Source organism: Rattus norvegicus, chromosome 13 (genome assembly GCF_021556685.1).
Source record: "Rattus norvegicus strain SHRSP/BbbUtx chromosome 13, alternate assembly SHRSP_T2T, whole genome shotgun sequence".
Lineage (NCBI taxonomy): Eukaryota > Metazoa > Chordata > Mammalia > Rodentia > Muridae > Rattus > Rattus norvegicus.
Genome location: NC_141546.1, coordinates 88,365,704 through 88,380,697, shown reverse-complemented (window position 1 = coordinate 88,380,697; position 14,994 = coordinate 88,365,704). Strand labels below are relative to the sequence as shown.

Below are 14,994 nucleotides of genomic sequence, written 5' to 3'. Positions count from 1 at the left end.
TGGAAGAGAAGCCTAGTCCTCTCTGGTGCTGAAACATTCTGAGGACTTTTACCTCCCAGTCTCTTCTCTATGTGCCCTGGTTCTGAGCTCCACTTGGGATTCTGACTGAACATTGCATCCTTTCTCCACACTTCTTAGTCCTACTCGTGGACACTGCTTTTGAGATACCTGAGATAGTAGGGGATACCTGAAGAAGAAGGCAGAATATTCGAGAGTTTCTCACCTGAGGAAATCTGAAGACTTTTTCAAAGGAACTGTTATGTATGAAAAGGCAAGGGTATAATTGAAGTATGGACGTTGAGCATGGAGGCATAGACAATAATGCTTTTCTTTTCCCAATTTACCAAAAGGTTGGGGGATTAAAAAAAGTAGCTAGAGCTTTTAATCTCCTTATGGAAGACACAAGCTGATTAATTTCCTAACTTCAGTGCCCATTTAATCAGTAGTTAGACCATTTATTCAAACTTTAACATGAGTCAATTTTGAATGGCACCATGGTCCATTTGAATGACACTCAATTGGCAGCTGAGGACAAGCGTTTTAGCCAGGACAGACACATATTAGCTGTATGTACCTTGACCAAAGCCTTTGATCTCTCTATGAATCTGGCTGACCACTCTGAGACTAAATGATATGAAAGAAACCTACAGACTTTTGAGGTCTAAGTTATTGTAAAGTGTTTCTGTATTTATTAGTTCCAAGCATGAGGCACTGGACCTCGGGCAGTTCTCTTGAGTCTTGGTTCCCTGGCCATAACTGGGGACTACTTTATGATATTGGAGTGCCAAGAGTCCCCTCTTAAGGGGTTGGGGATTTAGCTCAGTGGTAGAGCGCTTGCCTAGGAAGCGCAAGGCCCTGGGTTCGGTCCCCAGCTCTGAAAAAAAGAACCAAAAAAAAAAAAAAAAGAGTCCCCTCTTAGATACCAGGCCACCTGCCTGTTACTCTCTAGGGTCCTTTGGCCTGTGATCAGCAGTCAGTCAACAAATGCTACATTCCAGGTCCTATGCTAGAGGTCTCTTTAGCTTCGAAGTCCTGGAAAACCCATTCTCTCACCTGGCCTGGCATTCTTTGTCCTGTATGATTTAACTGAAGCATGTTCATTAACTGCTTGTTAAGGTTGGCTCTGTCCTTAGGGAAAGCACAGCCTCTTTATCCGTGGTTACAAACCAGCATCTGGTCACATTGTTCTAAGTCACCATCTGGACCCAGTCTCCAAAGCAGCCTTTTGGCATCAATGACAGATGTCATTATTCCCACACAAACCCATCTATATTGTCTCAGGCTTTTTTCCCCCTCTGCCAAAATATGACCCCCCCACTCCTCACTGTTTCTGTGCTGCCGTTCCATGTTTGGACTGACCGTTCAAAGGGATGGTTTGTGTTCAAGCATTGATTTCACTCCAAAGCTCCCTCACAGAGTAGATGGAATAGAGAGGTTATGAACTCAGTCAGTGTCAAGTTCGCTTTCTTTGTTCATTTAAAAATACATATTAGGTCCTGTCTATGTGCCAGGCAGTTTTGCTAGGCATGAATAAACCATGGATTCTCCTCAGCTCTGCGAAGATGTCCTATATGTCCCACCAAGGGCAGCCTTGTTGGAATGCCAGAGCTCAGAGGCTGAGTTACAGCAGGTTGCTCTCAGTCAATGGCAGTCACAATCTGTTGTCTCAAGATCCAGGAAGAAGGAGGTCTTGTTCATAGCCTTTCAGGCTTCTGAGACTTTGGGGGCAGGAGATAGAATCTATAGCATGTAACCAGGCGAGTTCAAGGTTTTAAGGGTCTCCTATGCAGAGTGGGGAGTTTTTTGCTGACATCATGTACTTTTCCACAGACACACCAACAGCCATGATTAGGCCAGAACCTGCTCATCCTCGTGAAGGCCAGAAGCTGTTGTTACATTGTGAGGGGCGTGGCAATCCAGTGTAAGAAGAGCAGTCTTCGGTCTCTGATACCCCTCCACCTTTTCAAATAACCATTCTCACCACACATCTTCCCTCCGTGGACCCCAATACCCGCCGAGGCATACCTCCTACTCCCCTAACTGTTCAGCCACATTTCTCCTTTATTTCCATTGCAAAGCAGCAGAAGTGAGGTTGGAACACCCCCTAGTTCAGTTCCTATGGTTCCCCTAAGGAAGAACGGTACAGTCAGATAGGGGTCAAAGCATCTCTACCTTCTCCAAATTGCACCCAAGACTGATACCCCACACCATCACCAATGCCCACTCTCTGGCCCATATAGCATCTTTAATGAAGTTTAGCATCATTGTGCAGCTTCTGATTTCCCTGATACTAGTTTATTTTTAATTCCTCTAGCCCTCTGGTCAAGGCTATGCAAACCGTATCTCACTTTTCTATCTCCACAGCCCTCAGCAGTACGTGTGGGTAAAAGAAGGCAGCGAGCCACCCCTCAAGATGACCCAAGAGAGTGCACTCATCTTCCCATTTTTGAACAAAAGTGACAGTGGCACCTATGGCTGTACAGCCACGAGCAACATGGGCAGCTATACAGCCTACTTCACTCTCAATGTCAACGGTGAGTATTCTCGACTTCTCTACCCCACATCTTCTTTCTCTGGTCATCTCTTGTTCTCCTGATGGCAAACCTAGACTCTGTATGGTAGTTAGATAGATGGAAAATACCCACTATTGGAAAGCATGGCACTTAGGCTTGAGGAGTGTGTAGCAATGCCTAATCAATAGAAAGACAAGCTCCCACTGTCTCTCTATATATAGGCAGTAGCTCCTCTGGAACCATCTTTATCATCTGATGGGGAGAATATCAACTTCATTTAGAGGCTCCTCTTGAGAGTGTGCGTTCTTGCTGTTAAGCTCCTCCTTCCAGGACTAGATATGGTGTGAAAGCTGCCTCCAGTCTCTTTCCTCGAGACCCCGTGTTTGGCCAAGAAAAAAAAAAGCAACAAGCATGTACTTATGCTGAGGGGTGGTCAGAATTGCTTCTCTAATGCTACCCCTCCCAAAGGGACAGGGAATTGCCTTTTACTGAAATGCCTCGAAAAAATTGGAGCCACCAGACACATAGAAAGTAAGGTTAGCCAGTTGCAGTAAAACAAAACTAGGTGCAGTAACTCACATTTGCAATCTCAATGTTAGGGAGGCAGAGGCAACCTAGCCTACTTGGTGATCTCTCAGCTAATGAGAGATTATCCTGTTCAATAAATTAGGTAGATGGCATTCCTGTGACCTGTACAGTAAGTGCATAGACATGCACAGACAATAGCGTACACATGCACGTTCATACACATGTGCATACCATACAAAGACAAAAGAGACATTCAAACCTGAATATCATCAGACCCTGAAGAAAACTCAGGGTCTCTTCTCATTCGAAATGCCCAGTAAGGCAGGGAGTGGGGTACCTAAAACCCAGAATCTCAGGGATGAGAAAGAAACCCAAAGCCTGAGGGCTTGGGACCAGAATGTATGCATTGATGATTAGGACTCTAAAGACAACCTCTCAGCTCATGGAAATTCCTCAATACAACAATAGTAGTAGTGCAAGATTTCGATTGCTATGACAAGGCACTGAGATCTAGGCTCAGCCCCTCAGATATCTCCTGATTATTTCTGATGGCAAATGGCAGTGAATGAAAGTTAAGGTCGTGCCCTGTAATTGGTATCTTTTTTATTATATTCAATTAATTAATTAATTAACTTTCCATCCTAATATCAGCCCTTTGGTTTCTTCCCAGTACTCCCCTTCATGCCTGTCCTATGGACAGGCGTGTCCAGCCCTGGACTAAAAAGCTACAGGAGAATAGGTTGATGGTTTGCTGCTAGTGCTGACGCCTGGTGGTGGAAGGAGTTACTGCAGCCTCTTCAGGAATCTGTGTGCAAGGGGCTGGTTATCGACAATCCCAGAGGTCATTTTGACAGTGGAAGACTGTGTTTCTCCAAGAAAGGTTTACTTCTATAGCTTCCCGAGTAAATGTCCAAGATTGATTTTCACAGTGGACCAGGTCTCCTGTTTCTTCACTAATCTTCCCCTAAATCATGTCATCGCATCTGCGGCCGTGGAACACCTGGGCCACATGCCACCACCCTCCTAAGCAGAACATAAAACAACCAAAGCACAAATGTTTTCCTTTCAAATCAGGAATAGAAAGGCAGGGACCTAAAAAGCTGGCTCAGTCAAGCCTGAGGAAACATAAGGTAGGGAAGAAAAAAGTATAGGAGTCAATGAGGCTGAAAGAACCAAGCTGGGTCCATGAAAGACAGCAGTTTTCCCTTGGGTGTGTGACGTATAGCTGTAGCTATATAAATATAGACACGTCACAACTGTTCTGGGTTTGTTCACTTGTCCTCAGATATTTGGGTCTCCAACAAAGGTTGGGGCTTTCTTTTTTGACATCTTCGGTTTGCATTGTCCTATGAGATCAGTTCACATTATTATAGATGGTGACTTTTGTATATCTAATGAAAGGAACATCAGTAATCATGGGAGAAATCCAATCATGCCTTCTGCACAAACCTTTAGATGATGTCAAAGTGGAGAGGAAACCCTAAGGTCACCTTCCTTGGAAGGGTCAGAAGACAGGATTTTACTGGGTCACTAATCTTCCTTGCCAAGAAGAAATTACTGAAAAATAAACCAACATATGTTCAAGAGAGTAGAGGCTGGGAAGCTAAAGGCATCAGGATTGAAACACCTGAAAAGAGAGATGTCAAATACTGCATGGTAAGGCAGCTGTATAGGTCACAACCCAGGCTGGGAAAAGGATGCTGGGGTGGAGATTGCAGTCCTGAGTTCATCCTAGGAAAGGAGATGCTTTCCTAATCCACATCAGACTGTAGCATTGCTCTCTAGGAAAACTTACAAGTCTTATACAGGGTGAGACAGTAGAATTTTCTCTGCAAGGTGCTGCCCATTTGCTTAATCCTTGGATCCATCAACTTTCACTCTTTCTTCCCCAAATCCCTTAAAGGGACTAGTGCACAATACCAAGACAGGATGTAGGAAGACATGGTGATAATCATGGAACAGGAAAACACATGTGTGTGTGTGTGTGTGTGTGTGTGTGTGTGTGTGTGTGTGTGTGTGTGTTGGAAAAGAGGCAGGAAGAAAAGAATTTTGATATTGGTCATAGGCATTAAAGCAATGACCCCTGATTAAGGTCAAACTTTGGTGCCAAGAAAGCAACTTGGATGGTCCAGCGAGAACTGGTATTTTTTATTGCCCAGTGAATACACTAATTTTCTTTAACAATTACTATGCTACCAGCATGGTGATGCCCACTTGGACACTAACTTGGGCATGTCCATTGTGCTTGTACACAGCTCCTGGTTCCTCCTCATGTTGGTGTCTTTTTCCTTCTGTAAGAATATCCCAGGCCAAATTGCATTTGAAGTAAACGTCCTCCCCAGTGCTAACTGTATGTCTGTCCTCCCTGCAGACCCTAGTCCAGTGCCCTCATCCTCCAGTACTTACCACGCCATCATTGGAGGGATCGTGGCTTTCATCGTCTTCCTGCTGCTCATTCTGCTCATTTTCCTTGGACACTATTTGATCCGGCACAAAGGTCAGAGGTGTCAGAAGGACTTGAGTGGGTGGGGAGATCAGATAGGGAAGGACAGACAGTTAAGAGGGATTCAGAAATGGCCCTGTAAACTCATTCAGCCCCTTGGGGGTGTCTGAGGGGAAAAATACAGCCAACCCCTGCAATGCCAATGCTGTGATCATTGCGTGACAGCAACCCCACAGTCAAGCCTGATCACTTGGTAGTCATCCAAGTACAATCAGACCTACCCACTCAACCAGCTGCTCCTTGCTACTCTGCCTTCAGGTCCCTGCGAATCAGTCTCTAGCCCCTTTCTTCTTGTCCTGTCTTCTTTTCCCTCTGTTTAGCTTCTTTACCCTTCTTCCGTCTCTTTACTCTTCATCCTTGCTGCCATATATTTCCCTTTCTCTTTCTTTTACTTTTCCTCTTATTCTGTCATTACTTGCAGCCTATCTGTGTCATGCCTAAGTCATATCTTCTGTACACGCACGCATGCATGCATGCATGCACGCACGCACGCATACTCGCATTTCTTTTATCCCTTGCCTACATTATAAATGAGATTTTAGTTAAGAGTAGGATTCATTATTCATGGAGGGGGGGTGGGTCAGGTGAGGGATGTTGGCAACAAAATGCAAATTAGAGAAGGTGGGGTGGAAGAAAAAGCTCCAGGCAAGAGAAAGATGAGATGAGCAATGTATGAGTGGGTGGATAGGAAAGTGGGCAGGGTGGACTTCAGAGGCTGAGAGGCTTCTGAAAAGAGAAGCTTCTGTCTCCACACAGGAACGTACCTGACACACGAAGCGAAGGGCTCCGACGACGCCCCAGATGCAGATACGGCCATCATCAACGCAGAAGGCGGGCAGTCAGGCGGGGATGACAAGAAGGAATATTTCATCTAGGGGCACCCACACACCTCCTGCGCCCCCCAGGAGCCCCATGGGGACTGCTGGGCTGTCACCAACCTGGACTTGTACAGAGCGACCCCAGGGCCGCCCCTCCCGCTTGCTCCCCAGTCCACCCAGCCCCCTGTACAGAATGTCTGCTTTGGGTGCGGTTTTGTACTCGGTTTGGAATGGGGGGGAGGAGGGCGGGGGGAGAGGGGTGGGTCGCCCTCAGCCCCTTTTGTGGCTTCTCTGCGTTTGGGTTATTATTATTTTTGTAACAATCCCAAATCAAATCTGTCTCCAAGGCTGGAGAGGCAGGGGCCATGGGGGTAAGGTGAGCAATGAACCTGCAATGTTCAGAGGAGGAAGTTGGAGGGATTAGAAACGAATGAGGAGCGGGGGCTGGTTTGCTGGTGGGGGCTTAACACAGCCCTCCTTCCATTTTTACAGCAGATGTGTTCGCCAAGGAACCTGGGAATGGAAGTAGGGGCCTAGTAGTGTCTCGTCTCCTACCAGCCCTGCACTACAGACAGGGAGACAGGTGTCATACTGACACCTCTCTTCCACTACATGAGAAAGAAACAAAGAGAGTGTTCGAGATATGATCTGGAGATAGCATGCAGCCACACAGGGATCCAGGGCTTCAACATGTTCCTCCCAGAGAGAGTAGATATCCGGAGAGGGTGGCGAAAACAGCCCTGATCACCCATTACCCCCCACATGAATGAAGCTAGGCTCCTTTAAGAGAATCTGCCCTTGGGGGACAATAGAGTTCAGCTTTCTCTCCCAGCTCCAGCAGCTGTGGAGAAGGGAGCTGTGGACCTGTACAACGTCTGCTGCCCCCACCTCAGAGGGGCCCCTCACTCTTACCCAAGCCCCTGGACTGTTGCACGGCAACCGCTCCTCTTATGGCATTGCTCAGCAACTACTCCTCCACCCTGTGTCACCCTGTGCCCTCTCCTGTTCCCTGTGCCAGCCCTCGGTCCCTCCTCCCTCAGCAGCCAGGCAGACATGACAACAAAATTACTAAAAGGAGCTTCACTGCAGTGAGCTGTTTCCTGCCCAAACCGAGGGAATAATGTGAACTCTGTACACGTGTGTGTGTATGTGTATGTGTTTGTGTGTGTAAGTGTGTGTAAGTATGCATGGATGTGTGTACATGTGTGTTTGTGTGAACAAGAAGAAAAGGGATTGAGAAGAAGGACCAGAGGTCTTGGGTGGGTGGACAGGGCATGGGACATGAGAGGCGGATTTTGGGAGTGGATGGTTTCTAGTCAGGGTTTGTGACAGTAGGGATCTGCTCCATCCAAGTCATTTCCAGACCACTCTCAATGCCTGTCTGAGAGAGAGGAGTCCCAGGATGTGGTTTACCGGGCTGTGCATTTTGTCCCTCTCTGAAACACCATGCATCCGCCACATTTCCCTGGACCTCCCATCTCTGAGCCATGGGGCCGGGGCCAGGGCCACAGCCTCTGCTATGCACCCTTCTCCCTGGCACTGACCCTGGGTTTCCATCTTCAGTACCCAGTGACTAGAGGACTGGGTACCCACATCAGCTTTTGGTTTACCGTCTTCCTTCTTATGGCCAAGCTGGTTACTGTGGAGAGGAGTTTGGTCACCTTCTCAATCCTGGCTGGCCTGTCCCTTAGACCCAGGATGCTCTTGGCATCATGCTCCCCCTCCTCCGGCATGTCCTCCCTGCTCTGACAACAGGTGTGCAAAATGGGGCAGCTGCAATCCAGCAGGTCTGCCCACTCCTTCAGTTCAGGTAATACCTTCGTGAATCTTCCAGCCCCTGGTTAGGAACCTGGGCACCCCAGGTAGCCCCTCGCTTAAGCCAGGGCTTCTCCTCTTATAGCAGCAAGGGAGCCCTGGGTCCCAGGGCTGGGCTCCTATCTGGGCTCCTTGTCTCCCAGCACCCGCTTTTTGGGAAAACGACTTTTCCTCTTCGAGCTGAACCACTCTGTCCATATTACACAGAAGCCATATTTGTACCAGGCGGGTGGGCGGGGGGAGAGGGGCTGTCGTGCAGTGTGTGTCTGTCTGGGGGTGGGGGTGGGGGTGGGAGAAGGGAGCAGGGAGGGGATCGTGTATCTTTATAATCTTTCTAACTCTCCTGTGCTAATCTCAGAGGGACCACCCTCAATATATCTGGATTATCCCATGTGGTCAGGCTGCCTCTTTTTGCTACTCTCACTGCTGGCTGGGCTGCATGTAAATAAGGGCTGACCTCATGTCCCCGGCACCTGGCACTCAAAGGGTCCTCGCCATGCCACTCTGTGGGGCATCTGTATGTGGAATCAAGGGACAGAGTATCTGAGTAATTTGCTTCCCAGAGAATATTTACATTTAAAGCATGTCATCTGACTGCTACCCTGTTACCCTCTGACCAGCCATGCTGGCCACCACCGTGATGGAGGTGAAGACCTGAGCAAAGCCCTCCAGGAAGGAGAGCATCACCAGTTTTTGCCAAACTCTCTTTTTAGCTCCCTCCCGATGCACCTGAAATTAGACCTGGGTACTGATCCTTCTACACGTCAATCTGAGAGGGTTAATGGGAATCCACCTACCGAACATGTATCCTGCATTTCTCCTGGCCAGAGAAATACCATTTCTACCTCCCTCCAGAAACTTTACCTATTGCCAAGTCAAGGAAGCATTCTCACAGTCTGTGTGTCTCACAACAGAATATGAATAGAGATTACCCAGTGGGCTAGAGTCTCACATTAAAGTATGCTGTCCCATGGTCCCACAGAGCCTATTTTGATGCGTCAGACCATGTGTTCTGCTTGGTGTGAGAGACATACATTCATTGAGTCCATAGGTGGTAAGGCAAATGCCCAATTGCTCCCTAAAGAAGAGTCTTTACAGAGTCTAGACAGGCCTCCAGGCCTCTTCCTCTTACACTGAAGCACCCATACCTCTAAGATAGCAATGCACACACCCAGGCACCACCCAGCATCGAGCATTCAGATGGGACCACACTGATACCCAACACAGACACACAGATAAATATGTACATTCCTCCACGCATGCTGCCACACCTCCAAGTAAATGCCCACTCTCCGTCTGGACAGAGCCAACACCAAATACCATTACCACACCTTACCCCAAACAGGGGAACATTTGAACTCTTTCCTTGGATCTCATTCAAAGGAATAGAGAACAGAGAGAGTCATCAGATGCCTGGTTACTCCAACTTCCCAGCACCTCTCTTATCTCTGCTTCACAAGTCACCCCTGGCCCCTTATCCTTCCGTTGCTGGAAAGAGCCTTGGTTTCTTCTTTGCCACCTTTGAGAAAATTCCCCTCTTTGTGGACCTCACCATGTTCTTTTCCTGAGGTCATTCTGACCAACCAAATCCAACTTCAAAACAGGAAGCTCCAGGACAGTGCCCTATGCTAGCCCAAGGTTTAAGAAGGCAGTGGGTGTGAGCTTGAACTTCCTGAGTGTGACCCTGAACACACACACACACACACACACACACACACACACACACACACACACACCCTGGCTCTGCCTAGAACCTGAGAGAGTTCATTAGCCCTGGGCACTTATCTTGGAGCCACAGCTGCTGACAGAGTCCAGACCCTGTACTCTGCTGCTCTGCTGCCCTGAGCCTGCAGTGCCATGGGGAACTGTCTGCACCCGGTGAGTGTGGGGAGCGTGGTTCACTACCCTCGCCCCTGTCCTGCTGCTCCTTCTACTTCCTTCTCGGGATTTTAGACCTCTCTTTTCTCATAATCCCTCATGTTTCTTTGTTCTCAGTTTCAAAAATCTCTTCCCTTCCTTTCCCATTTCTCATTCCCACCCTATTTCTTCTCTCTCCATCTTTCAGGCAGTCCCAGCAGGTTTGTCCCCACCTTCCCTCCATCCATCTGCTCTTTTAAATCTCTACACAACTCTGACTGGGTTTCTCTGTGGCTCTGTCCATTCAGGCTCCCCCTCAGCTTTCTTGTTCACCATGCTCACTGCATCCATGTCCCGCAGGCAGATCCCCTGTTCTCCAAACCCAAGTACCCCTTCTGCTCCTACCCCAGCCTCTTGATTGAGGTGCTAGATGCCCTGACTGTCCCTTCTGGGTGTACCTTGTAGGTGGAACGCTTTTCAGTAGACAACAGCAGAACTCAGTTTACGTTCGAAAACTGGAATTATTCGTATGAAGATAACGCCTCCTATGAACTCACAGATGACTACAACCTGACAGGAGCGGCTCCCTGCTACTCCTGTAACCTGCTTGACAGTTCTTCCCTGCCCTTCTTCATTCTCACCAGTGTCCTGGGCCTGCTGGCAAGTGGCGGCATCCTCTTCACAATTCTCCGACCTTTCTTCCACTGGCAGATTTGCCCCAGCTGGCCCATTCTGGCACAGTTAGCAGTGGGCAGTGCCCTGTTTAGCATTTCGGTGCCCATCCTGGCACCAGGCTTGTACAGTGCCCATAGTACAGCCCTGTGCAACCTGGGCTACTGGGCCTGGTATACTGCTGCTTTTGCTCAGGCTCTGTTCATAGGATGCTATGTCTTCCTCAACCCCAGCCTGAATATTGTTCAAATCCCTGGCCTCACCTTGGGACTCACTGTAGGACTTTGGGGAGCAGCTGCTCTCTTAGGGCTGCCAGTCGCCCTGGCCAGTGATGTTTATGATGGCCTCTGCACCCTTCCATCCTATAGGAATCTGGAAACTTTGAAGTACATACATTCTGCCATCTGTTTTACCATCTTCACGGTATTGCCACTGACTCTTTTGGCAGCCAAGGGGCTGAAGACAGCATTGGGCAAGGGGCCAGGCCCCTGGGTTAGTGTCCTGTGGCTCTGGTTCATTTTCTGGTGGCCTCATGGGATGGTTCTCATGTTTGATGCCTTGGTGAGGTCAAAAGCCATGCTTTTGCAAACATGTCAATCCCAGAAGATGCTTGACGTGATGCTGGACGTGGCGGAAGCCCTGGCTATGCTGCACTGTGTGGCTACACCACTGCTCCTGGCCTTGTTCTGCCACCAGACCACCCGTAGATCCTTGCCCTCTCTGTCCCTCCCTGCAAGATAGGCTTCTCAAATGGATACCCTTGCAGGCAACTCGTAGTTTGTTTTTTTTTTTTTCTTCCCCACATGTCAACTTAAATTAAAGTCTATACTGCTTTTGTGAAGTGGGTGCTTTCTTGTTTTGTCTGGAGTTAAGAGAAGGAGAAAGACCACTGAGGGATAGGAGGGCAATGCCTGCCTTACTTTCCTGTCCCTAGAGCTGTCCCGGAGGAAGAAAGAGAATGGTGGATTAGCATCCTCAGGAATACAGATGCTCTCTGGAGGTGAGTGATTATTGTCTTCTTACGGAACTAGAGAAGAAAAACAATAGGAAGAGAGGAGAAGATGAACTCTCTCAACTAGATGGCAAGGCTTGACAAGCACACAAAAGGGAACCCATTACAGAAAACAAGTGGAATGGGCAGAGAAACCAAGGCAGGAAAAAGAGCAATGAGTGACAGGCAGCAAAGCCCAAGGCAATAGCCCTACCTGCTCCCCTGTCTGACCCTTCCGACTGCTCCTTGTCATCTTCGTCTTCTCTGGCTTTGTTTGGAGGTCAGAATGGTGATAGAAAATGAAAGGAGCATGCCCCAGGATACTGGGGATTAGCTGCCCTACCAGGGCTGCCAGTCACCTTGGCCAGTGATGTTTACTATATCCCGATCTAGGGCATACATCAAAATAGTGTAAAATGCTCCCTAGAGGCTGTCCTTGGCAAGTTAACTCTTCATCACGACCTGGACAACCTCCTACTCACTCTCCTGTGTGTGTGTGTGTGTGTGTGTGTGTGTGTGTGTGTGTGTGTGTGAGAGAGAGAGAGAGAGAGAGAGAGAGAGAGAGAATGTATGTGCACTTGAGCGAATATGAGTTTGTGAATGTGCATGCATAGACATACATGTGTGTGTCTTCTGGCAAGTTTTTTATTTATCATGATCCCTATCCCCCATATGTGTGTGTGTGTGTGTGTGTGTGTGTGTGTGTGTGTGTGTGTGTGTGTGCCTCTGTACATCTGTCTCTCAATCTGTTAGGACCCATTTCCATGTTATAATAGATGCATGCAAGCAGTGAAATGTGTCTACGCATGAGCTTGCGTCTCCGTCATTTTCTGCAGTACACAGACCAGTGTGTGTGCACAAAACTCTTACAGAGGCCCCTTCCTAACTAATTCTGTGCTGCCCCTATTCAGAGTTTGAGGACAAAAATCCTTAATCGGTAAGTTTGTTCATGGTGGTGTTTGTGTATAGCCTTTCTGTGTGTGGCATATAGAGGGAATAGATCATGATGTAACTAATGGTGGAGCATCTGAAAGGAAGACACCTTGATCCAATTCATCTTCGGACTGGAATTGCCCAAGTTTCCTTTACAAAACCAAGCTCTCAAAAGAAGCCTCTACCCTATGCCAGCCTCTTTTCTCCTTCTCTTATACATTCTAGTATCCTAGGAAATTTGTCCCCTACACATGCCTGGTTCTCTGTCTGCTTGTTGAGACTTTGGAGGGTTTTCTTCATGCCCTACTCAGCAAAGCTTGGGTGGTCGTTAGGAGGACAGTAAGCAAGACCCTCACGTGGAGCATTCTCACCACCAACAAATTAATCTTCTCCCTCGAAAGACCACACAAAGAGCTTGTCCCTGCAACGCGACCCCAGCCCACCCAGGGAAACTTGAGCAGGTATTTCACCTTGGTCTGAATCCATTTAATGATCAAAGATGCTTTCTACTGTCTTCCCTGACAATCTATGCATGACTTTCTGGGTTTAAGGACTGAGAGGAAAGTACAAGAAAGGGGCAGGGATGACTTAAAGCATCCTAGGCTGGAGAGTGCAAAAGGATCAGGGAATTTTCCTGGGTGGGTGCCTTGACAAAGCCTCTAAATCTCCCTCCTCTGGTCTCTTAGCAACCACCAGGTTTAGTTCCTGATTGGTGCAACACAAATTGAAAGGCGGGACTGTGGGACCCATTGAGACGCGGGAGACATTCTGAAACAGAGGAAGAGAAAGAAAATGAGGAAAAAGAAAATTATTTACAAGCCTAAATTATGTTCAGGCCTCCAACCACAGAGATGGTGAATGTGTCCTGGTGTTTTCTTATTTCCTTTCCAGCTGCCATTTACAGAGAGAGAGAGAGAGAGAGAGAGAGAGAGAGAGAGAGAGAGAGAGAGAGAGAGAGAGAGAGAGAGAGAGTCCAACTGCTTTCTTCCTACAAGGGACTAACTAGATTTAGAGGTTGACCTAACTGAACGAGTATTAAGGCTGTTTTGATTCCCTGATCCTTCCAGTGTTCACGGGATACTTGACCTAACACTAGGGCTACATATTCTGTCTCGACCTCATACCTTCAGAGGGGTTTCCCTCCTCACTCAGTCCGGGTTGGCAGCCTCTCGGCGATAGCTAACAACTATCACATCTCTTGCAAAAGGAAGGCAGAAACAGAAGCCAGCAGCTGATAAGAGGTCACTGTGGGCTGGAAACAAGAATGCTTATAGTTATCTGGTCCTCACCCCCCTTCCCCCATCCTTGCTGCCTTGCTCAAGGCCCTTTGGGACTGCCCTTTCCCTACCATCATACTGCAGCCAGATAGTTCATCCTCATGTCTGACTCTGAATTCAGTCAACTCTTGAAACTTTCCTCAGGGACCTGCTATCCAGACCCACTCAACCCAGTGGGTACCACTAACCACTCTAAATTGGGTTGAAACTTGGCATCTTTCATTCAACCCTTCACTTCAGGAATACAAATCCTGTTTCCTTAGAATTTAATATAAGGGTTGGCAGGGATTTTAGCTGTGTATGAGTTATTGGGCATCCTGGCTAAGGGGAAAAAGAAACAAAAACAAAACAAAACAAAACAACAACAAAAACCCACCAAAACTCCTCTCAGAAACACGAGAGACAAAACAAGCTCTTGGGGATACATAAAGACCTCCGGGGAGGGTCAATTTATATTAAGGGGAGAGATTTTCTTTTTCTTGAGGAAAGTTTGAACATCACATTGATGCTTATAATTCATTTATTTCTGGCTGAGACTGGTACCCTAGAGGATTTAGGAAACAAATGCCTCTTTCCTAAATCCTTTCATCTGCCGCCACACCTATACCTTCCTTCTCTGTCTCCCAACACCTTCCTTCTGTAGCCTCCGAGGAATTCTCACTGAGAAATTCACTGGGATTTCAAACCCAATTCATTGCCAACTCTAATTGCCAGGAATTTGCATGAAAACCATCCTATGCTATCTAATTATTCTGACAACAGCAGTCGGCCGTCTGGGCACGAGGAGAATCTCGGTTTTAATTAACAATAATGCACCTTGCGGATGAATGTGACTGTTTAGGTTAATTAACAAGTCCAAGTGTCTCCAAATCATCTTCCAGACATCTAGGTGATTCGGGTGGGAGAGGTAAGGAGCACACAGAGGGCGGCGGGTATTTTAGGAAATCAGTTCAGAACCCATTCATGTTGGTTCACATCTCTTCGATAACTATTGGATGAAGAGGAAGAGGGAATCTCAAAAAAAAGAGCTCCTAGATATCTGGGCTGGGGATTTGGAGAGTTCAGGCATCTTTTGTGCCACTTTTAC

The 14,994-nt window shown here is 47.6% G+C and overlaps 2 protein-coding genes across 3 annotated transcripts in view; both read left to right on the top strand.

Annotated features, from left to right (window-relative positions):
- The window catches only part of Cadm3 (cell adhesion molecule 3), a 32,638-nt gene extending 23,485 nt beyond the window's left edge, over positions 1–9,153 (top strand). For both annotated transcript variants that reach the window (NM_001047103.2, NM_001412817.1), the window contains 4 exon segments: positions 1,831–1,921; positions 2,365–2,534; positions 5,413–5,538; positions 6,301–9,153. In NM_001047103.2, the coding sequence (NP_001040568.1) occupies positions 1,831–1,921; positions 2,365–2,534; positions 5,413–5,538; positions 6,301–6,419 (506 nt within the window). In that variant the 3' untranslated portion in view covers positions 6,420–9,153.
- Positions 9,154–9,924: 771 nt separating this feature from the next.
- On the top strand, positions 9,925–11,547 carry Ackr1 (atypical chemokine receptor 1 (Duffy blood group)). Its single transcript, NM_001398729.1, is given in 2 exon segments — positions 9,925–10,055; positions 10,500–11,547. Coding segments are annotated over 2 exon segments (969 nt in total). The 5' UTR covers positions 9,925–10,034; the 3' UTR covers positions 11,448–11,547.
- Positions 11,548–14,994: the final 3,447 nt, after the last annotated feature.